A 25599-nucleotide genomic window follows, 5' to 3' on the forward strand; every position below is an offset into this window, starting at 1 on the left:
CCCCCACAGCATGATGCTGCCACCACCGTGCTTCACTGTTGGGACTGTAACAGACAGGCGATGAGCAGTGCCTGGAGTCCTTCAGGTGTTCTTTTAGCAAACTCCATTTGGGCCTTCATGTGTCTTGCACTGAGGTGAGGCTTCGGTTGGGCCACTCTGCCATAAAGACCCGGACTGGAGGAGGGCTGCAGTGATGGTTGACTTTCTACAAATATCTCTTTTGGGTTCTTCTTTACCTCTCTCACCAAGGCTATTCTCCCCCGACAGCTAAGTTTGGATGGTCGGCCAGCTCTAGGAAGGGTTTGGGTTGTCCCAAATGTCTTCCACTTAAGGATTATGGAGGTCAGTGTGCTTTTAGGAACCTTAAGTGCAGCAGATTTAAAAAAAAAAAAAAAAAAAAATTGTAACTTTGGCCAGATCTGTGCATTGCCAAAATTCTGTCTCTGAGCTCTTCAGGCAGCTCCTTTGACCTCATTTGCTCTGACATGAACTGTGAACTGTAAGGTCTTATATAGACAGGTGTGTTGCTTTCCTAATCAAGTCCAATCAGTATAATCAAACACAGCTGGACTCAAATGAAGGTGTAGAACCATCTCAAGGATGATCAGAATAAATGGACAGCACCTGAGTTAATATGAGTGTCACAACAAAGGGTCTGTCTGAATATAATAAATGTGATATTTCAGGTTTTCTTTTTTAATAAATCTGCAAAAATGTCAAAAATTGGCTGTTTCACTGTGTGGCTCATTTCAGTGACAAAAACACATCTGTATTGACCATCATGGAGAGATTATGCATCCAACCTTATGTTTTATCCTGTTTCTGATGAAGATAAAGGTTTTGAGATTGGAAATGGATGCTTTTGAGTGGTAAGTTTAGTCTTTATTTTCAGTAAGACCTACAAAACGTAACATCATTATAGCTATAACTTCCGCCTACATGTGAACTAGCATATAACATTAACTTTACACGTTAACTCATATCGTCAGTAGTCACAACTTTTAGCTAAACAGCGAACTGGGTAACGGTAGTGCACAAATATGTTGTTTTTACAGTACAGGGTTTTTTTTACAAATTGAAGATGCCTTGTCAAATTACTATCGTTTCAACTTAAGTGGTGGAGAAGGTGACATTAGCTAGAAGGATAGAGTGAGCGATCTGTAAGCAACTACACTAACAGTTAGCTCCTGAGTAATGTTTTGTTGATGAAATAGGCTAAATTATAACTCTGTCTGACAAAAGTGATTGCCATATGTATCTACTGTTGTATTTTGTAGATTTGTATGACAACACTGGCAGGAAATAATATTAAGTTTGGCATTTGTCATACTGTTGTATACTACTTGGAGTTTCTTATTGTTACTGTACTAGCATCTTGGGTATCTAGACAACACAGGATATTATCGCTAATGTTGTCTCACTAAGAAACTTTCAGTTTAATCAGAAGTTGCTTAGATAGTCAATAAGTGAATAAAATCACCACTTACTGCTCGCGGGGATATTAGTTCGAATTGCCGCTTCCCCAGTATCAGACGCTGAGTGAAGCCTGCTATTGTTCAGGCTAGAAAAACTGTCCGTGTTTCTTTGTGGGAGCGGGGCTGATTTGTTTCCATTTCTCCTCGAGAGGCTGTGCGAGCCTCAACAGCGCAACCGTCAATTCATTAGCTAATCACGTACATTATATATTATTATCCGGGCAAGCCTTAATCTCGAGCCCTGAAACTGATGTAACGAAAATGTAACGAAACGTTGTAGAAATGTAGTGGAGTAGAAAGTATAATAATTGCTGCAAAATGTAACGAAGTAAAAGTAAAAAGTATGCACTATTTATTCTACTTAAGTAAAGTACAGATACGTGAAAAATGTACTTAAGTAAAGTAACGAAGTATTTGTACTTTGTTACATTCCACCACTGCTTGCATCCTGTCGTCATCATCTATGTGGGCTGCCTTTTACATTGATTGGTTTTTAAACGGACATGCATCTGACGTCCAACATCTTTGACAAGAATGAATGAACAGACCACTAGTAAACAGTGCGCATTGCTTGAGTATTTACTTTCGTTCAGAATTGTTTTGTTTACAAGTGGACATTTCAAAATATCTATACACATATTTCTCATGTCTGTGAGGCAAGTAGCCTGCTGGGTTTTGGGTTATTTATGAGACATATGCCAAGAGCAATGCAAGGGATAGCTGCGGCGCCTGCATGTCACGATTGTTGTCTGCTATTAATTAAAATTAAGATACAATATATACAAAACAAAATTCACTTTAAAGAAAGGCTTTCTACAAAACTTAATGAAGAGGTCAAAATCATTTCTGACCTTCTGTCTTCTGTCATATTACGCATCTTTTCTCCTTTCTTAATCAGTATAGCCTAGATTACATTTAAAAATAACATTATGATATTTAAACATAAACAGGAACTTCCTAATAATGTATGTATAATGTAAATAATCTGAAAGTCCAAAGCATACAGAAAATGCTTTCACACTAGAAACGAAACAAACCTTTGTTCAGTTTGATCTGGACGGAGACTACCTGTTTGTCTGACCAGATTTCATCTGTTTGGTCCGGACCGTGTTCCAGGGGAGGTTTCACACCTGTAATTTTGATTCAGATCAAAACTGAAAAGTCCAAAAATCTGGACCAAACAAGATAGGTGTGAAAGGGTCCTTAATGACACTGAATCGAATGATAACTAAAGCAAACACTGATCACCATAATGGTGACCAAACATTTTCAATAAAAGATCAACATCTAAACCCCTGGTAATTCTCAAAAAGAAATATAGACAAATTACTGAAATAAAGTCAGTTTTAGTAATAAGGTAGGAATACGAGAGATTTAATGTCTTTTCAGTTGATTTGATCTAAAGCTGAGGCTGAAGTCAGATGACACTGTTATTGAACTGTACTTAACACTAAACTGAATTGAGCTAAATAATTACACTATTGTCTTTTTAGAGCTGATTTACAGCAGAATTAGAATTAGTCTCATATTATAAGTTAACATTTTTGATTCTGTTATGTTCCTGTTTATTATTGAGAAGTTGCTTTGAAACTATATTGTATAAAGCACTATTAAATGAAGGTGACTTAAGTTCAGGCTGGTGATTTTGTGCAACATTGTATCCCTAATGAAAAAATAATTGAAGAGTAAAAGAGCACAAGAATAATCAAATACCTATATTAAAATCACAACCAAAATCTTGATCATCTTCTAAATCAGCTACAGTCTGAATGTAGTGATCACTTGAGCATTGGAGTCGTTAAATCAACAAGGGAGTCAGAATTAAATTGAAACTAAATTTAAATAAAACAAGTGATTTCTTACAGAAGGGCAAGAAAAACATACATGCAGTATAATATATAACCCACAGCATTGAATTCAGTCATGGGCCAGTGGACGGTCCTTATGGTACTGCAAAACAACACAGGATGTCAATATTAAGAGAGTTATTAAAGCAATAAGCTGAATGATTTGATCATGCATGCAGTTTGATATGCTTTAGAAATCTTGCTGTCTGGATACTTTTACAGTGTCTAATTCATAATTACTCAGCGTATTAAAGCAACGAAGCACCGCAGCCTGTATATAGATAGACTTTGCACACTTATCCTGAAGTGAAATACTCAAAGAGTGTATCCTAAGACAGAAGACACCACAGACTTCAACTACACCATGTACCCCAAAGTAAAATCTGACATTGAATTTAAAAAAAAAAAACATTTTAAAATATCAAAGTTTTAAGTCTTATATCAAGGTTCTGGTTGGTTGAGAGCGGAGCGGTTTGTGTGGACAGATTTTAACTGTATTGTACAGATCCACACATTACTGGAAGTCAAATCTCATCTGTCTTTCAGACGTCAGCTGCTCAGACTCTGAATAGAAGAACAAATTATAATAGGCACATTAGGCAGTGCATTACAGTGATTTTACCATCATTTACATTTTATATATTTTACTTTATGAGCTGGGATTGATTATTGATTATAATTCATATAATGATTATTGATTATTGCTAATTATTTGTTACCTCACAGGAATCGTCACTCTCCTTGTTCGGTGAGATGTCATGCTTTCATTCTCTATAAAAAATATTTAATAAAAAAACTGAAATAAAACTGGAACAAGATCCAAGGAAATGTTCTGTTATTATGTGTTTAAAGCTCAAATGTATGTGTGTGTGACAGTGCAGCCCTAAAGAAATACTATTATAAAACATTACAGCGCAAAAACTATTTATCATGGAGTTTGTCATAACCAGCAGCAACTTTACTTTACTTTACTATGCTTAAGGTGTTGTGCTGGGAAGCTCCACTGGGCAAAAGAAATACTCATCATACATGGACGAGGGGATTTTGAAAGTTAAAAAAAAAAAACATATATCACAAATGTTGAGACAAATTGCTTGTGGCTGGAATTCTGTCCCATTACAGGTCAGGAAGCGCTGTAATAATTAAAGGGGGTATTTTTGCAAACTGTTGGCCATGATGTTCAATATTGTTGTGAGAGTGTGTGTGTGTGAGAGTGTGTGTGTGAGAGTGTGTGTGTGTGTGTGTGTGTGTGTGAGAGTGTGTGTGTGTGTGTGTGTGTGTGTGTGAGAGTGTGTGTGTGTGTGTGTGTGTGTGAGAGTGTGTGTGTGTGTGTGTGTGTGAGAGTGTGTGTGTGTGAGAGTGTGTGTGTGTGTGTGTGTGTGTGTGTGAGAGTGTGTGTGTGTGTGAGAGTGTGTGTGAGTGTGAGAGTGTGTGTGAGTGTGAGTGTGAGTGTGAGTGTGAGTGTGAGTGTGAGTGTGTGTGTGTGTGTGTGTGTGTGTGTGTGTGTGTGTGTGTGTGTGTGTGTGTGTGTGTGTACTTGGAGTTGTGTGGCTCTGGTGGTTGGTTATCCTGAAGTGTTTTCCCCAGCAGTGCATCTTTGAGCCGTGCGAATGAACCTCTTTGATTCAGTGCACCGTTGCCATCCTGCACAAACACACACAGACTCAATGCACAACATACACATGCATACACACACATTAGTTTGGGCCACTGTATTCAGAACAGAGTACGGTAGTTTGATTATCTCAGTGTGTTGCATTATAACTGTTTCATAGAAAGTATAAGCCTTTATATTAATCTCACACACAGTGTGTTCTGTTTGCTTTATTCAACACAAATCTGCATTTCTGCTACACATTTCTGCACCAGAATTACTCAGAAAAACTATGTTTGACAAAAACGTCTCGGTTACGTATGGTAACCCTTGCTCCCTGAAGGAGGGAACGGAGACGTACATCGGAACCACCGACGAATTGGGATCACTTCTGGGAGCCCCTATCAGTTTTGAGATTAAAGATAACAGGCCAATGGCCATTGGCGTGCGTTTTGCATACCGCACCCCGCCCCGTGGCGCGGGTATAAAGCGGAAGCAATCACCACGCACTAATGTTTTTCCCTGAGGAGCCGAACTAGTGACTTGTCCTGCAGTGATGGTACAGCAACTGTGGCGACGGGACGTACGTGTCCATTCCCTCCTTCAGGGAACGAGGGTTACCATACGTAACCGAGACGGTCCCTTTCAGTCAGTTACGTTCGACGTACGTTGGACGTCACCAACAAATTCCCGGAGGTGCATCCGTCATGCACCTCCGGGAAGAATGGCACCGGGGTGGGACGCGGAGAACCAGCGTGACCGCCCCCAAGAAACCAATCATCCAACCTAGAAGGTTCGGGATGTGGTGGAGGGTTCCACTCAAGTCCGACCTTTTTCGATGGCCTGGGAAAGCATAGCATCAACCCGGGGTCCGACTCGACCGTTGCCAGTCTCCCAGAGGGAGGCAGTACAGTCGAATCTTCATCCTCTGAGGACTGAAACTCCCCACCGATCGACATCTGCTCATCCATGGGAGCCCCGAAAGTCACAACTGGACGCTAATGGGAAGGGCCAGAAGCTTCTCTCGGAAGCACCACCGGCTGCGGAGCTTGTGACGTACCTCGAACAAGGGATACAGCGATTTACATATTGAAATGATTCTGGAGACCTAACTCAACTCTAGATCATCAAATATTTCAACCCAAAATAAGCACAAAACAAGGGAATTTGGCATAATGAAAATAAAGCCTATTTAAAGAACACCGACATACTTTTTAATTAAGCACATTGTCCTCCTCGTTGTAATGTGAATAAAAATAAAATTGTAAAATATTAATATATTATGGTTATACTGTATACTGCTATACTGTGTAACACAGGTTAAATAAAGGGGATTATTTAATTGATATACTATCTAATTATATCATATTCCCTTAATAAAAGATATCAATAAGAGATGTAAAAATTAATAAAAATAAATAAATACATGCAAATTCGTTCTAGATTAATCCTCAGTGATTGACGAATGAGAGCTTACATTTACATTTATGCGTTTAGCAGACACTTTTATCAAAAGCGTCTTACAACTCAGGAGTACAGGAAGTGATCTGTCAAGAAGAGGCAAAGAAATGCAGAAAGTCCCCTAAATACCAAGATTTGTATACTACTCAAAGTAGCAAAAACCAGAAAAAGGGAAGAGTTATTATTATTTTTTTTTTATGTTAAGATTAAGTGCTCATGGAGCTCTTAGTCATTTTGCGCCGTGTGTGTCAATGAGCATGCGCGATGACAGAAGAGATGACCTTGATGGAGAGAGCAGACGTGATCGATCAATGCAATCCTATCTGATCAAAATTTTGATTTACACCCTTCGAAAAGTACAAGGAAGTTCAAAATGTAATTACTTCGAGGCATTCTGAGTAAGAAGCTGCCTGGATTGAGTAATATATTCTATTAGGTGAGTCAGTATAATATAATTTATGACAAATAGACTGTATTACTTCATACTAAGATAGAATTACTGCTACTAAACAGTAATTAAGTTGCTGTAGATTGGTTATTTTCTCTTTAAATTGTAGTTTTGTTCCAATTAGTTGTAAATGTCTAATGTGAACGTGGTCATTTGTACATTGCAGTTGGCGACGCCATTTTATGACCTCGCACGCCTGTAGTCGAGGTGGGCCTGTGTGAGAGAAAACAAATCGATCAAAGGTAATGAATTAGTTCATCCATCCTGTGAAAATGATGTATGATGCTGGTTATGTGATTACTTGAGTGGTTATAGTGAACCGAGTGGTTATTTGTTCATTTCAGAGTCTCAACGTCACCATTGTTGGCCACGTGTCTGTATAAGCGAAACGCTTTTGATTCAGATAAACTGATGTGATTATATCAGTTTATGAAGAAATTGTAAAAGTAACTGTGTATTAGATGTTATTCTGGATCTTTGATGTGGAATTTATTTAGAAATTCACTAAATGAATATTCTGGTCTGTTATCAGGCCAGGGTTTTTGTCTGTCTTGTTTCTTCTCTTTCTTCTTTCTTGATTCTTGGAAACGTGACACCCGAGCGATCTTCTGTAGCACCCTGTGAACTTCACCAGATGGCGAGCCAAGCAAACCAGAGTAGAAGAAAATACGTCATGGAGAGGATGACGATATCCTTTCTTTGAGTCTTCTCATGAAGCAAGACATTTCGATCTAAAGAACTCTTAAGGGTGTATGGTCATCCATAGACCAGATCAAGAGACGTTGAAACCTTATGAGAACACTTGAGGTCTTTTGCGACGGCAGCCATATTGCGCCAGAACGCTCACCACACACCAGCTGATTGGTGGAGAGGAGAAAGAGTGATGAAGCCAATCAGGAGAGGGGGATGATTAGGAGGCCATGATGGACAGAGGCCAATGGGCAAATTTGGCCAGGATGCCGGGGTTACACCCCTACTCTTTATCGAAGGACATCCTGGGATTTTTAACGACCACAGAGAGTCAGGACCTCGGTTTAACGTCTCATCCGAAAGATGTATTGATGTACTGAATTTTTTAATTTTTTTAATTATTTTTTATATTTTTCTTTTGCATTTTTTAGCCCTATTTTAATTCCTTTCTATGTAAAGCACTTTGAATTGCCATTGTGTATGAAATGTGCTATATAAATAAACTTGCCTTGCCTTGAATTGACCGGTCTGTGCATATATTTAAGGGAAAAAACGAGTGCAATAAGAGGGAATTTTTCAGTTTTTTATTGTGTATTGTCCATGTGATCTTGTAATTCAATTTCTTTTATTTTATTAACTTTCTATATTATCTTTAAAAGTGAAATAAATTATATTTCTATTTCTAATTTAATCTTGTGCTTCTCAGTACAACCTGGTACCTCCTTAGCGATCCCTAAATCTTCTGACAAGTCCAAATCCTAAATGTATTACATAGTAAGCAATCCACTTAACTATAGCTAATTTTTAGACAAGTGCTACGACTGCCTAAGTAAAATATGTTTATTTTTTTTATAAAGATTAATTTTTTGAGATTTTAATGTAATGAAAAACACATTTTAAAACCAGCCGGTGCTTATTATTATTATTATTATTATTATTATTATTATTATTTTTATTATTATTATTATTAATACAAAAATAGGCCTAAGTTCTCACTTCTTTTTTTGATTTTGGGGTAAAAACTGATCTGGGTGTATTCTTGTGAGACCCTGACACCTGCAAACACACACAAATAAAGATCAAAAATCATACTAAAAAAACCTAAAACTAAAAGCATCTTGTGTGAGATGATCAGTGTAAAGTAACATATGCCGCTAATGAAATGGGTTGCGCTTCATTTACGCTGCGCTGAAGGATGTTGAAAAGAAGCATCAGCATCACTAATGAGCTGCGAGAACATCTTCAAAGCTCAACCAATAAAGAAAAGATGTGAGACAAATGACCAGAGAGGTTTGTCCTGTACCTGTTTCTGAGATCTCGAGGCACATTCCTCCAGCATGTCCGCTGCGGTCATCTTGCCCTGTCTGCGGTACAGAATGGCTAGATTCCTCAGCGTCACATTTATGATCGGACTGCAGACAAAACAACTCATCCGGTCAGGAGAGATACGAAAACAAGAGAACAATCAAACAAAACTCACAGTGCAAAAATGATAGAGTTCAATTTCTTTCTCCAGGATATCATTTCTTGTTTTATTTCTTTTTGGTTTGGGGGGTCGTTTCATTTCGACCCATTTATCTTCTTGGTTGAAAAACACTGTTTGACTATGTGAGGACTCATTCATGACTACAAAAACTTAAACTAAGAATCAGGAGGAAACAGCTTTAAGAACATAATGGTCCTGCTCTCCTGCCGCTTTGTGGTGTGTTTGTGGTACCTGTCGACTTTACTGGCTTTGTGCCAGCTTCCATATTCTTCACACGCGGCGCCGTCTCTGTGTTTCTCCTGAATAACAGCAGACAGACGGTTTGAATGACAGCAGACGGGCAGAAACACAAAAACGAATTACATTCATACAGGAGCGGACTTAGCCTATCAATTTAGGCGTCAACCTGGGCCCCCCAAAAACCAAGGGCCCCCTAAAATGCTTTTTATATATGATACGTGTTCAGCGTGGATGCACAAGCGGTTGCTCTGGTGTTCATTACCACGAGAAACACGTGTGCGTCCACGTTGAACGTGCATCATGTAGAAAGTGTAGGGCCTTATGATTTCCGCTATTCTGTAAACGCGTACATAAACACATCATGGAATGAATGCCGCAGATCCGCTGTTTCGTTTACTACTGAAGCACACATGACGCTCGCCTTCATAATTCATGCACACAGAGACATAACACATGCAGGATTCATATTTAAATAGCATTTTTACCGTTTAATATTCACATACACTAGTGGTCCATATCGGGCCATATCGATTTGATTAAAGTTTGCTGACTTGCACTGGATTTATTCATTCAAAATTGGACAAATTGTGTGTTAAACTAGCCTAGAAATCTAGACGCACCCTAGCGGCAGGAAAATCTAATCTGCCGCGAGTGTCGTCTAGCAACTCTCAATACCCTTCTAAGCTGTATTCCCCTAACTCTTGCCGGACCAATCACATCGTGTATAGAGTCGGTGGGCGGGGCCATAATGACAACAGCCGAGTTGCGTTTGCGTGCTTCTAGTAAACACAGAAACTGGCGAACGGCGGTGTTTTGACAGCTTTGACTGTCAATTTTTTTTGGACAATTTTTTGGAATAAAAGATAAGTGTTGTATGCCTTCATTTGATTAGCCTACCATAAAAATGTAAATACATAAAACAAATAAATATATATTTTGTTAAACTGGTAATAAATTGTTGTTAAATCAAACACTTTGTGCCTTTGTGCCAAGGCACAAAAAATGTGTGCCTTGAATGCAATGTAAGTCGCTTTGGATAAAAGCGTCTGCCAAATGCATAAATGTAAATGTAAATGTAAACAAGTTTCAAAATTTCAATGAATTAGACATGCTTTTTGATTAATACAATTTAAACCATCCAGAATAAAAATAAAATAAAAAAAGGATTCTGGATTTTTCTTTCTTTCTGGAATTTGGAATTAAAATAAAACTGATTACATAGGGCTCTACAAATGAAAATGGCATGCATCTGAAGTTATAATTAAATACAGAGCATTATGTTTATCATTTTAAATGGCGCTCACATTTATTTCTGTGAAGGACCCGAGTAGATGACTCATGCACAGTTACTTTCCACACAGACACACTTCATTTTGGATTAAAATAATTATTATGTGCCTGATTCTGTAAAATGTAATTTGTGGGGATGGAGGGGTCGTGCAGCAGCAATAATCACAACAGTGAAAATAACCTCAAGGTTATAAATGTACAATTGTATACCATTACTGTGTTTTGCCTGGGGCCCCAAATCACTAAATCCTCCCGTTACACAACACACACCTTGCTCATCTCCTCTCTCTCCTCAGCGTGCATCCAGATGGGTTTGTTTTCAGCTGAAATAGACACACAAGTAACATCATTACCCATTAAAGGCACATAAATGAGCCAAAGTTTCAAAAGGAATGTAAATGTAATAATCAAATGCCATTTCAAGTATCCTCATCTCATAATGCTTGTAGTTTTCATGTCAATAGAATATAAACTTGATTTTAAAAGGGTTACCTCACATTCTCAGAAAGCACTTTATTGTCTTTTATTAGATTTGTCTCAGGTTTAGTCCTCTGAGCAAAGGGGATGTCTCTCCATCCATCTTTGTGGCCCTTCAACACTAATCTACTAAAGTCAGTTTAATAAGTGCAAAGAAGAAGTGCATTTAAATAGAAGAAAGAAAGAAAACTCCCAAGCCACGTTTCCACTGTCAGGGCTAACTAATGTTAGTTTTGTTCTCTGTCACTGTTAGGGCTTGATCGGGCCTCGTCGGGGCTTTATAAGGGCCAACGGCCAGTGTTTTTTGGCCCTCCGAATACCTTGGTCCAAAGAGGACCAGCTCAGGCTTAAGGAGTGGTTACGAATAAATCTGGAGTTTAACCGAGTCTGAAGATGGCAGCGCCGCGGATGATTTTATATATCAGCTAACATCAGCATTATCACAATTGTGTATTTATTTTATCTGTCAGTACGACTCGTCTCTTTATACCAGACTGTGTGATATCCATGGTTAGCTCCGCATGTGTCATAAAATAAAGTAACTTCGGTTTATTGGGACTTTCCTCTGCTTCTCTGACTGAAAAGATAAAGTGTAGGCTATTGGGTCTGTGCTAAAACTCTGTGTAACATGTTAAAGAATGACATACATTGTTTTTAATGTTTTATTTTCTATTTTGTGGTTATGTGAGTTTATTTCACCAAAACGTTGTATTGTTCAGTCATTTTATGTAGTTTTTGTAGGTATTGGGAGTGTTATTTGTAACGTAAGTGAGCAGAGTGATGGTAACGTATTGAATTCTCGTGTTGCTCTCTCAGTTTGCTTTCTGTTTGACTGAGAGAGGTACGTGTTTACTTCAGTGCGATGTAAACGTGAAATATATCTGTTCTGACTTAAGTTTTTGTGCACATGGTAACTTGTACATGTATTTTATGATGAATACATATACATTTATTTGAAATGTGTCAATAACTTTTTTTTTTTGAGCACTTAAGAGATGTCTAACATAGCTAACCTCGTGTTTTGTGTTCATCTATTCTATAAGTTTTATTATATCATGTTTCAGTTGTCCTATTTCTTATGTTAGGCTGATTCTGATTGAATATAAGAATCCTGAACTCTTGCTCTTTTAAATTGTACAGATATTTACTCCCAATACCGGGTTTAAAATATAAAATGTTCTTGTATTGATTTATATTCACTGGCACTGAACAACAACATTTACATTTTGTTTCTTGCATTTGATTGAATGCAGTAACTATTGAAAAGTAGATGGTTGTGCAACACAAAGTGGATGTTAATGTAAAGTTGTAGGCCAGTGGTTGATGATGGGAATGGTGTGCGATATTGTGCACATGAAAATTGATCTGTATATAATTTTCTGATTTTTGAATGTGATTAAATATGCAGTTTGCTTCCTGTTTGATGGAAAGTGGCTGATCCTGATTGAAGATAAGAATCCTAAACTCTTGCTCTCTTAAATTGTACAGAACACAACGCAATAGTCTGCGAAGTGTAGAGCGTGCCAGCTACATCCGCAGGTCCTATTTTTGGTGGAAAATTTGTTATTATTATTAAATTATTACTTTCTAAATGATAAACAGAAACAGACGTGACTGAATAAGTGTGTCCTCTTTCTTTAATGAAATAACTGTAAATACCACTTTTCTGTGGGACTAATGTGTAATCTTGATACAAATTAATTCATTACGATCAATGCATCACTTATTATTGTAAAACTGTGGTAAAATAGGGTTTTAAATATTTAAGTAGGCTAAATGACAAAATGGACACTTATCGTGTTCGTTTAGTGATCTTGCTAATTTACAGTGATTTCCCTTTTGTTTTCTGATAAAGCTTCCATTTGTTTATTGAAATGATGGGTTTGTGTGACGTTGGTCCAGTGAGGAGTGTTAAGTGCGGTGGAAAACTAAGCATGGTTTTGGGCTCGGTGCTACAGGTCTGAGGCAAGCAACAACATCCCAGTCTCTCTCTTGAATCAAACACGGAAGTGACTTAAACTGCAATTCATCGACTGGCCGCCAGAGACAGTATCTGCATCTCCCCCATGTTAAAATGCCCAACTTTACAGCAGAAAAAAATGTTTACAGCCTGATACAAAAAGGGGGTTTGGTCTATACAGCTAATTTTGTCCTTCATGACTGTATTGCAGAGTTCACACATTTTCAATCGCCGACAGGTCCAGATATTTAGTATGCCAAATCTCTCTCGCCGTCTGTGATTCTCTCAGAATCTTGCCCATTTTCAGTTATCTGGATGGTGGCGGCCAGCGCTGCCCACTTTGGGCTTTAAAACTGCTCTTCAGAAACCTATGACACTACGTCCATAGTTTTATACAGTCTGTGGTCCATGGTAGCCCAGCTCGGCCTGTTGAAAGCCCTTGCTTGCAATGGCCCAACAGTAGAAACACGGCTAGTGTTCATTTTCCTGTCCCATGAACTCGTGCCTCATTACAGACTATACACAAATTTATAGCAGCATCATTGTCAGATCTTTCTGAACACACCACCACTGAATGGGCCGTACTACATTTTCTACTCTACTGTCCAATCAAATAAAGGCAAAAAGTGCAAACAAACAAAACAAAATTGACAGCTCACCATCCACCAATCCAAACTCCTTCTCATGAGCACAGGTCAGAATCTCTTTGCAAAGAATCTCTGCTTCTTTACTTTTGCCTTGTTTGAGTAAACAGAACGCCTGCAAAGAGACGAGGAATATTTCACTGCTGTCATTCAATGAAGACTGAATAGAGTAAATCTGAGCATGGCTGATGATTGGACGGGTATGAACATGCATGTGTGGGTGAAGAGAACAACCAATGACTGATAACAGAACAAATATAAAATAAAGAGCTATGTCTTGAGTTTAAGAACCCACACATCATCAAAACTGAGAGTTCAACTCCACAGCAACAACACGTTTTAATGGAAATATTAATATTTTCCTATTTTATATTACAGTTTTGCATATATTTGGTTAATTAATTATGATGGCCACTTAACAAGTGTTTTGTTTAATGTGGTCTACAGAACCTCACACTATTTTCTAGCAGAAAAGCAGTTTGAGAAACTAACCAGGTTGTTCTTGGCTTTGGCCACGTTGGGGTTTCCTGGCCCGAGGCTGGACTCGAAGGTCTTCAGAGCTCTGCGATAATAACGCTCACTCTCCTCATACTTGCCCTGATTCTGACACAGCAACGCCATATTATTCAACTGCTTTACCACATCAGGATGATCCTTCTGCAACACCTGTAAGACACACATCATGTGGTCCGTCTATAATGACTAAACTCTTTAATTATACATGTATGCGGCAGAGTGGAAATCAGGTCACAACGATACTTTTTTTTTTTTAAACACAAGACAAATTTACCCATACAGGGGCAGACTGTGACTAAAAAGTGGACTTCTACCACAGTGCGGACCATTATGCCTGGTCCACAACACACCAAACATAGCACAGTGGCTCGTTAAGTGCAGAGGATTACCATGATTAAAAATCACCAAATGAAATAACAGGTCTTTTTTTGCTTATTAAAGGTGTCATGAAATCGTTGATTTTTTTGATGATTTTTTTATTCTGTTCTCTGAGGTCAACTAATGACGTTTGTGTGGTTTTTACATTCAAAAACTAATAGGTAATGGGCTATTTTCTACACTGGTTTTGAGGCTCTCTCCTGAATGCTGGGTTTTGATGGGCGTGACGCGCTGGAGACTTGAAAGTAAACGCCGACGGGCTTACGTTTTGGTAGCCAGTCTGGAAAACACATAGGCCTGGGACTACGATTACATTTAAAAAAAGACTTTTTACTCACATAAGTGTGTTGCACCATTCCTTTCAGATCCAATATAGAAGACCTGAGAGGATACTGCAGTTAAATGAAGTGATTGCGAACACACGTACGGTCTTCCCCACTTGAGCTGGAACTTCATTAAAAATAAATGAAGTATCACACATTCCTAATATTAGGATCTGAAGGAAGCTTATTGTGACTGTGAAGACTGTGTTCTTCCACAATATCTTGCTATCTTCTTCGATATGTTTAGTGCTGCTGACTAGCGTGATCCGATTAATCGGTGGGAGGCGCTACTGAATTAGACGTGCTTATTATTCTGTAGAGGCGAGTTTCGTCACTCGATGACATCAAGATGCAAACACGATCGTTTTCTGAGCGTTTTCAGCTCTGAAACTTACAGGATATTTGTATATTACCATTACCTTTTATAAATCAAAAGCTCAAGGGAAAGTTGATTTATCAATTCATCACCCATTTAAAAATAATGAACGATTGCCTTACTTCTTTAAGGGGGTATATTCCCATCCTAAACATGGACAAAGTTTCAAAAAATAAGTTGGATGTTTGATGGAGAATTACTGTGTCAAAAATACTCCTTCTGGTTTCGTAAAGTTTTTTTTCCGAGTATAGGTCAGCTTGACGTCAAAGGGTCGGAATGTCCTTGTATGGGCCATACGGGCTCTCACTGTAGTCACAGGACCTCACCAAATCAACAATGTCACCAAAGAAGTGTGTTTTTGATGGAACGGTGACGATAAAGGTTGCCGGTCGTGCTTTGGAAGCAGGCGGTGAGTAAAACTGCTTCAAATGTCTATGTTGTTGGCTATCGTAGCGTAAGTAAACATCAGTAAACAACACGATCGTATAGATAATTTATCAATAAAGCATGCGATGTATGGTGTGTGTTTAAATGCATTGGTTTAGCTGACCACTATATGTGTCTGTTTGTTTATTGTAAAACCACCCAAACATAAACCTAGGGGACGTTCTCACAATGCACATTCAAATGTGCTACTCCATTGTTTTTCTGTGTAACGTTACAGTAGTCTGACATGCGAAACCGTTTTGCTTGCTACTGCTAAGGTTTAGTCGCATACAATAGTCCATAAACCGAATCATGTCCTCATAAACTGCGAGTAAACACACACAAATGTTGACAGGCCACTAAATACAGTCCATACCACAGAGACGGACGTCCTGCTGCTGCTGTTTCTCCTGTTCAATTTATTTCAGCCTCCGAATGATTCTGGATCATATCTGTATTAGTTGAATCTGATCGATAGCCATGGTTTATTGGGGTAACATTTTCTTCTCCACGCTTGAGGATGTCAGCTTTCAGATGCTCTCATGTAGTAGCTGCGCGCTCGTCATTCTTTAGCTCCGCCCACTCGATACGCCTCCAGCCGCTCGGTTTTCCGGAAAGACTCGGTACAGCCTATCTTTCTTTTATAATATTATAAAACTAACGACTTTTCGGAGATATGAAGGATGCAAAACTTCTCTATAGGTACTCAAGATTGACATGAGATTGATACCCCCCTCCCCCCCTTTAAGTTACCATTTGTATGGTGTCTTTTAGTACACGTGAATTTTGAATAATTGTTTCTGATCTCAACATTCACCCTCTGCTGGTGTTTAGTGTAACATTTCTCATGAATACTAAAGGCATCATATGACGTTAATGGGTTGATGACCCTGCTGAGTTTTAAGGGGTGACGTGGTGACAGGGCGGTCATTCACTGACCTTCTCTCGGATCTCCAGGGCTCGTTTACAGAGTGGCTCGGCCTTCTTATTCTTGCCTTGTTTCCCGTATATAACACACAGATTATTGAGAGTGGCTGCCACCTGAAACACAAAAATATAATACATTTTAGACAAATTTGATTCATCTCACAACTCAAGAAATGGAAAATCATTCATGTCGATACCATGCACTCCATGCTTCTGACGAACCATTAATAAATAGTTAGTAAAAAGGACATAAACAATGAGTGATTACAACAATGATGTTTAAAAGTGTGTGCTGCAGACATGATGGAGAATTATGCAAAGAAATGACATTTGTTTATACAGTCATTATAAGACATTAGTTCATATTGAAGTAATATTTAATCTAGATATTAGTACATGATTCTTCATGTACTGTTATTGTACAGTGTTACAGAGTAAGATTTACACATTTATGCTACATGAACAAAACCAGCTAACCATGTGATGCTTGTATCTTAGAGCTCCATCAATTGAGAATAACATTCATCTAATGCTCCAAATACATTAACCACTAAGAAATCTGACATGCTTTCAAAATAATTTGCATCTTTTCACCAGCCTTTGCTTTGATATTTAATAAATGCATATAATAGTAATGAAATACTTTTGAGCTGTGTTTTCAGTATAATATCTCATATCTTTAAATACCGGTTTACATTCTAACACCTTTTTTGTTGTCATTACACACGATAGTAAATTTCACATGAATTGCTCAAATCAAGATTAATTTGACTTACGGCAGGATGGTCTTTCCCAAGTGTCTTCTCTCTGATGGAAAGAGCATCATTCAGAAAGTGAGCAGCTTCTTTATATTTTTGCTGATCCCTGAGACAGACAAACAGAGAGACTTCATCCAGTCACTCAGATGTATGAAGTAATGTAAATGGATTCTGATGTTTCTTAATCCTGAGTGGAAAAGCCACTTTCAAATTAGCTTGAGCCAAATGTTACGGTGGTGAAATCCAATTCAATGATTTAAAGGGGTGGTTGATTAGGATTTGACTTTTTGAACTTCAGTTAGTGTGTAATGTTGCTGTTTAAGCATAAACAACATTTGCAAAGTTACGACGCCCAACTGAGAGATATTGGAGATATCCCTTATATGTGCAGACGCCCCTGTTTTTTTATATATATACAGACTTCTTAATGTTTGTCAGATTTTATAAAAATATTTTTGTAACATGGGATTTTTTAGTTTTGTAATCGTTTTTTTTTTTTTTTTCATTATTAGGGGCCAAGCACCAAAGGGCCTCTTGAAATCGTTAGATTTCTTATTATTATTATTATTCCGCCATTGAAGTCTATGAAAAAGTTATGAAACTTTGCACACTCATAAAGGTCAATACCAATATTAACCACACCATATTTGGAGTCTCTAAATCATTCCCTCTAGCGCCACCAACTGTCCAAATTTTCACTCATGTTTATGTTAATAACTTTTGAACCCTAATAGGTAGAAACAAAAACATTTCCTCTGATTCTGTGGCTCAAGCCGATTCGTTTGAACCCTATGGCGTAATTTTCCGTCAGGTAAATTTTCCCGCCATTTTTAATTAAACGAAAACCAACTTTTTCGAACTCCTCCTAGGCCGTTGGTCCGAATTACACAAAAATGTAACCCAATCAACTTCAGACCATGCCGACAAAAAGTTATGGAATACAAGTTGATTAATCAAATTGTTTTTGATAAAATCGCGAACAAATTTTTACGTAGCCGTTGCAAAAATACACTTAAGGCTATATCTCCGCAACACTATTATATTTAAAACAAACTGGTACGTCATCAAGCGGCAACCTCCCGCAGTTTCTCTTGAAGCTAATACGGAAGTAATTTAACGTAATGGCCACTAGGGACAGGCTCCAGAAGAAGCAGGATGTCATTGAGCCTCATGTTAAAATTCCCAACTTAACAGCAGAAAAAAAGCATGTTTACAGCCTGGTACAAATTGTGGCTTTGGTCTGTACAGGTAATTTTGCCCTTCAAGACAACTGTGAGGGAGGTGATTTTTTTATAACCCATTTGTTTACATTATATAAAGCCATAATGTCCTGCATAATTAAGGGCGTGGCCACATTGATTGACAGATAGCCATTTATTCGGTTGATATTTTATAATCTAGTTTAAATCTAGTTAACGTCTTATTTAGTTTATCTTAGACCATGGTGTATATATTGATATTTTATTGTAATCAGCAAAATAATTGTGTTCTTCACTGAACCTGCAATAATGCTGAAAAAAAGATGTTAATAAAATCTTACTATCTATCATTGTCAATCTAGAATGTAAAATGGCATTTTTTTATTACAAAACAAACACATGCTCCTCATCCTCACTCCATGAAGCAGGGCTTTTCTTTTTACCTGTATACAAGGGCCAGGGTGTTGAGCATGGTGGCCACGTCGGGGTGATAATGCCCGGATGTTTTCTCCAGTTCCACCAGATGCTGTTTGCAGAGCGACACGGCCACCTCATACTGGCCTTTAGATGCGTACTCAGTCACCAGCTTATGGGTGGCTCTGAGGTGGGGGGGAATCTCTTTGCTGGCCTGCTGAGTGGCAGCTGCACTGATGTCATGGTGCTGCACTGGAGAGGTCAAAGTTCACAGGCAGGGTTAGTGTGACAGGACAGACAACAGCTCAGATGTGAGAGTTCAACAATGACATTCACACACTTCCTTGAAGGTGATCCTCCTCGTCGTTGGGAAAGATATCACTCAGAGGACCCTGGACAGGCAGATCATCTACAGACTCGCTGTTTTGGACGATGTTCTGCATCTTCTTCCAGACTCTGAACGGCAGGTTGTCCAAGTAACGTGACACATTAATCAAAGCTCCAGAAGCCATCTGTGGATCCGGCTGTGAGATCTGGACTCTGGAAGAACATTCAGGAGTCAGAACTGCAGTGGCTTTGGATCAGAACCAGAGAGACCAGAGACCCCAGCAGATCACTCACCTTTCCATTAAGACTGGAAACTTCTGCAGAACAAACACACCATTTATCATCAATCAATCAATCAACCAATCAACCAATCAATCAATCAATCGATAATAATCAAAAACTCAATCAATGATGTGAAATCAGACCTTCAGAAAGCAGACGTCGCTGGCCGTCATCATCTCCTCCATGTCTCTGATTGTGTGTGAAAGAGCCGAGATGTGTCTGTCCATCTCCTCCAGCTTCTCCTTCATCATCTGCTTCTTCTGCTCCTCTTCCTCTCTCAGTGCAGTGATCTTCGCTGCTTCTTCATCTCTGAGAAACCGATGAAGCTTCTTAAACTCTTGTTTAATCTGCCTCTCTGTGTCCTCGGCTTGAGACTGAAATCACATCACATTCACTTCAATCGTCTGAATCTTATTCTGGAGACACATATATCTAAAATCGCATTAGCCTCCATTTACAAATGAAGCCATTTTAAATTACTTTTTATTAAGATATAATAATTATTTAAAAGCACATACTGAACTTCAGTAAAATTAGTACTAGCCCAATTCCCAGTTGGGACACTGTACAAATAGTAAATAAAAAAGAAATGTAATAATTTAAAAATCTCAAATTATATTTTATTCACGATAGAATATAGATAACATCCAATTTTGAAAGTGAGACTTTTTGAAATGTCATGCCAAATATTGGCTTATTTTGGATTTCATGACAAAAAACTAAAAAGTTGGGACAGGTAGCAGTAAGTTAAATGTACATATAAGGAACAGCTTTTGCAACTTATTAGGTCAATTGGCGACATGATTGGGTATAAAAAGAGTAGCATTGTCTCTCAGAGGTCAAGATGGGCAGAGGATCACCAATCCCCCCAATGCTGCAGCGAAAAATAGTGGAGCAATACAAGAAAGGAGTTTCTCAGAGAAAAATTGCAAAGAGTTTGAAGTTATCATCATCTGCAGTGCTTAATATCATCCAAAGATTCAGAGAATCTGGAACAATCTCTGTGTGTAAGGGTCAAGGCTAGAAAACCATACTGGATGCCGGTGATCTTCAGGTCCTTAGACGGCACTGCATCACATACAGGAATGCTACTGTAATGGAAATCACAACATGGCCTCAGGAAAACTTCCAGAAAACATTGTCGGTGAACACAATCCACCGTGCCATTCGCCGTCGCCGGCTAAAACTCTACAGGTCAAAAAAGAAGCCATGATTCAGAAGCGCAGGCATTTTCTCTTGGCCAACGGTCATTTAAAATGGACTGTAGCAAAGTGAATAACTGTTCTGTGGTCAGACGAAACAAAATTCGAAGTTCTTATCGGAAAACTGTGATGCCATGTTATCCGGATTAAAGAGGACAAGGACAACCCAAGTTGTTAGCTCTCAGTTCAGAAGACTGCATCTCTGATGGTATGGGGTTGCATGAGTGTGTGTGGCATGGACGGCTTACACATCTGGAAAGGCACCATCAATGCTGAAAGGTATATCCAAGTTCTAGAACAACATATGCTCCCATCCAGACGTCGTCTCTTTCAAGAAAGACTTTGCATTATCCAACATGACAATGCCAGACCACATACTGCATCAATTACAACAACAACATGGCTAGAAGGACCCGGGTACTGAAACGGACAGCCTGCAGTCCAGATCTTTCACCAGTAGAAAACATTTGGCGCATCATAAAGAGGAAGATGCGACAAAGAAGACCTAAGACAGATGAGCAACTAGATGCCTGAATTAGACAAGAATGGGACAACATTCCTATCCCTAAACTTGAGCAACTTGTCTCCTCAGTCCCCAGATGTTTGCAGACTGTTATAAAAAGAAGAGGGGATGCCACACAGTGGTGAACACGGCCTTGTCCCAACTTTTTTGAGATGTGTTGATGACAGTGTTTAAACATTTAATGTCATATGTTGTATTCTGAATAAATTATTTAAATTTTAAACTTCCACATCATTGCATTCTGTTTTTATTCACAATTTGTACAGTGTCCCAATTTTTTTGGAATCGGGTTTGTATTTTTATACTAGACTACTTTTTTAACTTTAGTTAATGTGTAATGTTGCTGTTTGAGCATAAACATCTGCAAAGTTAGAACGCACAAAGTTCAAAACAATGTAACATTTTCTTTTAAAGAAATCGTTTGTTAAGGACTACAACAAAGTGGCTGGTAGGGACTGCAATGATCTTCTCTTAAATGTACATAAACCTTGCCCGCCAGAACACGCAACAAATGGGGTGAGGCCATGTTGAGAAGATAGGTTACAACCGTATTTAAACTAAACTATACCTGTTCTTTCTTAATGCAGCAGATATTCTCTGACTCATCTTACAACAGTTTCCACACAAGCGGTTTATAGATTTCATGTCAGATTAATCGATGACTTGAAGATAGTTAACTCCACATCAGCTTAAACCATTTAAGCTAATAAATTGATCAACCAACCATTTAGAAACGTCCTGTCTCATTCTACATGTTGTCACTTCTTCTTGAGTCTCTCCATCATTGTCCGACTCTGATTTGAACATAAAAGGCTGATGTTTTCAGAAGCTCATTTGCATTTAAAGTGACACAAAAAAATGGGCCATTTTTTCTCACCCACAAAAGTGACAATTTTAACATGCTATAAAAATTATCTATGGGGTTTTTTGAGCTAAAACATATACCAAGTCTGGGGACACCAGACTTATTTACATCTTGTAAAAAGGGGCATTATAGGACACCAAAACAAAATTTGGTGATGATGGAATTGCTGGTGATGTTTGGTTTCAATGGTCTGTGAAGACTAACAATTATAAGGTTTCAAATTAAAAAGTTTGCTAAAATTTACTAAAATTTAAAATATTTTCATCTGTTTGCTTGATGGTATTGTCCCGCTAAAATGAGTCAAGATCCTGTGGTAGCCTAATAAGATATCAGATCAAGTGTGCTCCTAATAATTAATAAAATGTCAGAGTGAGATCATATTTGTGTAGCGGGAAAAACCTGACGTTTACTCGAATAATATTTTATTAGTGTTTTTCTACCTTTACTTCAGTACAGGGTTTGTGCACACCATTGCAGGATGTAGGCTAGTGTTGTATTCTATGTGCATTATAGTGAAGACAACACCGAAACACATTTTCATATGATATATGCCTATGAAAGACAACAATCTGAGTAAGTATGGGGTGGTGTGACACGCGTAGATTTCTCATCTAATGGCTGACAGACTATTGGGTTTATTAATCACATATCCTGTGGTCACCCAAACTTGAGAATCAAAATGCGGAAGGTGATAGGTTAGCAGCTATAGCTAACAGAGACTTCCGCTTGGTCATTTTACACAAGCCACAGTGTGTGAGTGTGTATTCAAATCAATTAACATGTAACTGTCAGAAAACACAATTCAGCTGTTCTAATAAAATGTGCAAATATGTCAAAAGAATCGATCCCTTACCTTAATTTGTTGAGCTGTTTTCTCAAACTCTCCTTTAATGTTTTTATTGCGTTTGATTTTCTCTTGTAAGGACTTCAGTGCTGTTTTGAACTCCTCCTGGAATTTAAAAGTGAATAAAAGAGATTTCTGTCATATTTTTAATGTGATATATAAGTAAAATGGTGCAGAGAAATTATATTATATACACGATATACAACTTATATAATCTTTTATTCTCACATATAAATCTGGCTTACCTTATGCGATGAAACCACTTCCCCAATGGGTCTGAATTTTTGATTGTCGTGCTGTTGTGGATCTCTGCACACCGGCTGTTTGTCCTCCAGGCAGAAGAGTTTGAGTTTCTCACTGTGTAAACTGCACAGCTCCGCAGATCCTAATGAACGCCTCTCATTTCGCTCCTTCAGGAACGACTCACACAAGTTTTTTAACACAAGATTACGCGGAGGTTCATGTCTTGACACACTCCTGCAGACAGGACACTCCTGAGTTTTCTTGGTTTTCCAAAACTTTTGAAGACACTCTTTACAGAAACTGTGACTACATGATAAAATAACAGGATCTTTGAAAATGTCCTGACACACAGGACAAGAAATATCCTCGTCAGACAATGAAGCCATATCCTCTGTTTGAGCTCCAGCAATCTGAGCTTTACTTTCACTGTCTGAATGACGTTTGCTAAAAGTTATCTGTTCAGAAACAAACTTTTCCAAAAATCCTTCTTGAAAGTGTTTTTCTTTGATCTCCACTTATTCTTTTATGACTCTGTTGAGACATTAAAAGAGTCAGTATGACAGAAATGAGAAATGACAGTCACTTCCAGGTAAGTGTCGTAAGAGGGAGGAGTTTTTGCACCTGTATGATCTTGTCTGGCGTTTTTTAACAGGTTGTCTGCCTCATTTAATGCTGGAAGGTGATTTAAAATATGAATGATTATTTGTCATCATCAGACATCTGATCTTAAAAGACTTCAGTACATGGATACAGATGACATGTTTTTATAATATTTCAAAATCTCTATTATTGTTCCCAGAATAAAAAGCAATCAATCCTTCACCTTTTCAGATGTATTTATAAAGTGCTTCAACCCGAGTGTTATGCAAAAACACACCTGGAAGACTCTGATGCCATCTGGTCTGATGCCGTCTGATGAGACCAAACTCGACATTTTTGGACTGAACTCCAAGTGCTATGTTTGGCGAAAAGCAAAGACCACCCAAAACACACCATACCATGTGAAGCATGGTGGTGGCAGCATAATGTTGTGGGGGTGTTTCTCTTCATCGGGGGGTGGGCGATTGCTCAGGTTTGAAGGGAAAATGGATGCTGCCAAGTACATCCAAATTCTTGAGGAAAACCATAGACTGTAAAAAAAAAAAAAATATGGACGTAGTGTCTGTGACGTCACCCATTGGATTCCGATAAGCCGTTCTGACGCTTAAAGTAGGGGCGAGCTGGGCGTTGCCATCTTGCGAGCGAGTCATCGCGTGTCACTCCTGGATAACAGAAAATGGGCAAAAGGCGGGACGTGGGCGGAGCTGAGGTGATGCCATGACTATCGATGGCAGGTAAATGGCTATCCACCTGTCACTCAAAGTAACCACGCCTTTAATTATGCAGAACTTTAAGGCTTTATATAATGTAAATGAATGAGTTATAAAAAAATTCACCCCCCTCACAGTTGTCATGAAGATCAAAATTAGCCGTATAAGCCAAAACCAAAATTTGTACCAGGCTGTAAACATGTTTTTTTCTGCTGTAAAGTTGGGCATTTTAACATGAGACTCAATGAGATTCTGCTCCCTTCTGGAGCCTGCCTCTAGTGGCCAGTCGAAGAATTGCAGTTTACATTACTTCCGTATTGGCTTCAAGAGAGATCGCGGGAGGTTGCCGCTTGAGGAAAACCTGTGTCTAAGACAGCTGAAGATGGGCAGGTCATTCATCTTCCAACACGACAATGCTCCTAAACATACCACCAAAAACAAACCAATGGCTTAGGATAGGAAGGTGAATGTCCTTGAGTGGCTTGAGGAATTCTGCAAGGAGGAATGGGCAAATATTCCCTAATCTAGTACAGTCTAGGGTTGTAAAGGGGTGGACTTTGATTTGATTGTAAGTAGAACTTTGAGCAACAGAAAAGCATAAATGTTGAATGTAATAAACATATTCCCTATCATTGCTGTAAAATAAAAGCACCACCCACCCAATTTAGCATCTCTGATTTACTGGTTAGCTAGCCACTGTATAAACACATTTTGGTATTTGCTAATAAAATTTTAATACCATAGATCAAATACATAGCTCAGGCATGACCTAACATTGTGTTGGTCCCCCTTTTGCTGACAAAACAGCCCTGAACCGTCGAGGCATGGACTCCACTAGACCCCCTGAAGGTGTGCTGTGATACCTGTCACCAAGATGTTAGCAACAGATAATTTAAGTCCTGTAAGTTGCGTGGTGGGGCCTCCATGAATCGGACTTGTTTGTTCAGCACATCCCACAGATGCTCGATTGGATTGAGATCTGGGGAATTTGGAGGCTAAGTCAACACCTCAGACTCGTTGTTGTGCTCCTCAAACCATTCCTGAAGCATTTCTGCTTTGTGGCCAGAGGATTAT

General features: G+C 38.6%; 1 protein-coding gene across 1 annotated transcript; it reads right to left on the reverse strand.

The window, feature by feature from the left end:
- Positions 1-3164: 3164 nt before the first annotated feature.
- LOC137091592 (kinesin light chain 1-like) lies at positions 3165-23876 on the reverse strand. Its single transcript, XM_067456175.1, has 17 exons — positions 23837-23876; positions 23218-23746; positions 22982-23077; positions 19682-19912; positions 19551-19573; positions 19270-19469; positions 18959-19181; positions 17335-17422; positions 16571-16672; positions 14105-14278; positions 13628-13727; positions 10802-10854; positions 9233-9300; positions 8819-8927; positions 4860-4966; positions 4042-4093; positions 3165-3886 (listed from the first exon to the last, which is right to left on the reverse strand). The coding sequence occupies exons 2-16, from the start codon at positions 23599-23601 to the stop codon at positions 4087-4089; spliced, it is 1965 nt and encodes a 654-aa protein (XP_067312276.1). The 5' UTR covers positions 23602-23746; positions 23837-23876; the 3' UTR covers positions 3165-3886; positions 4042-4086.
- Positions 23877-25599: the final 1723 nt, after the last annotated feature.

Source organism: Pseudorasbora parva, chromosome 2 (assembly GCF_024679245.1).
Source record: "Pseudorasbora parva isolate DD20220531a chromosome 2, ASM2467924v1, whole genome shotgun sequence".
Taxonomy (NCBI): domain Eukaryota; kingdom Metazoa; phylum Chordata; class Actinopteri; order Cypriniformes; family Gobionidae; genus Pseudorasbora; species Pseudorasbora parva.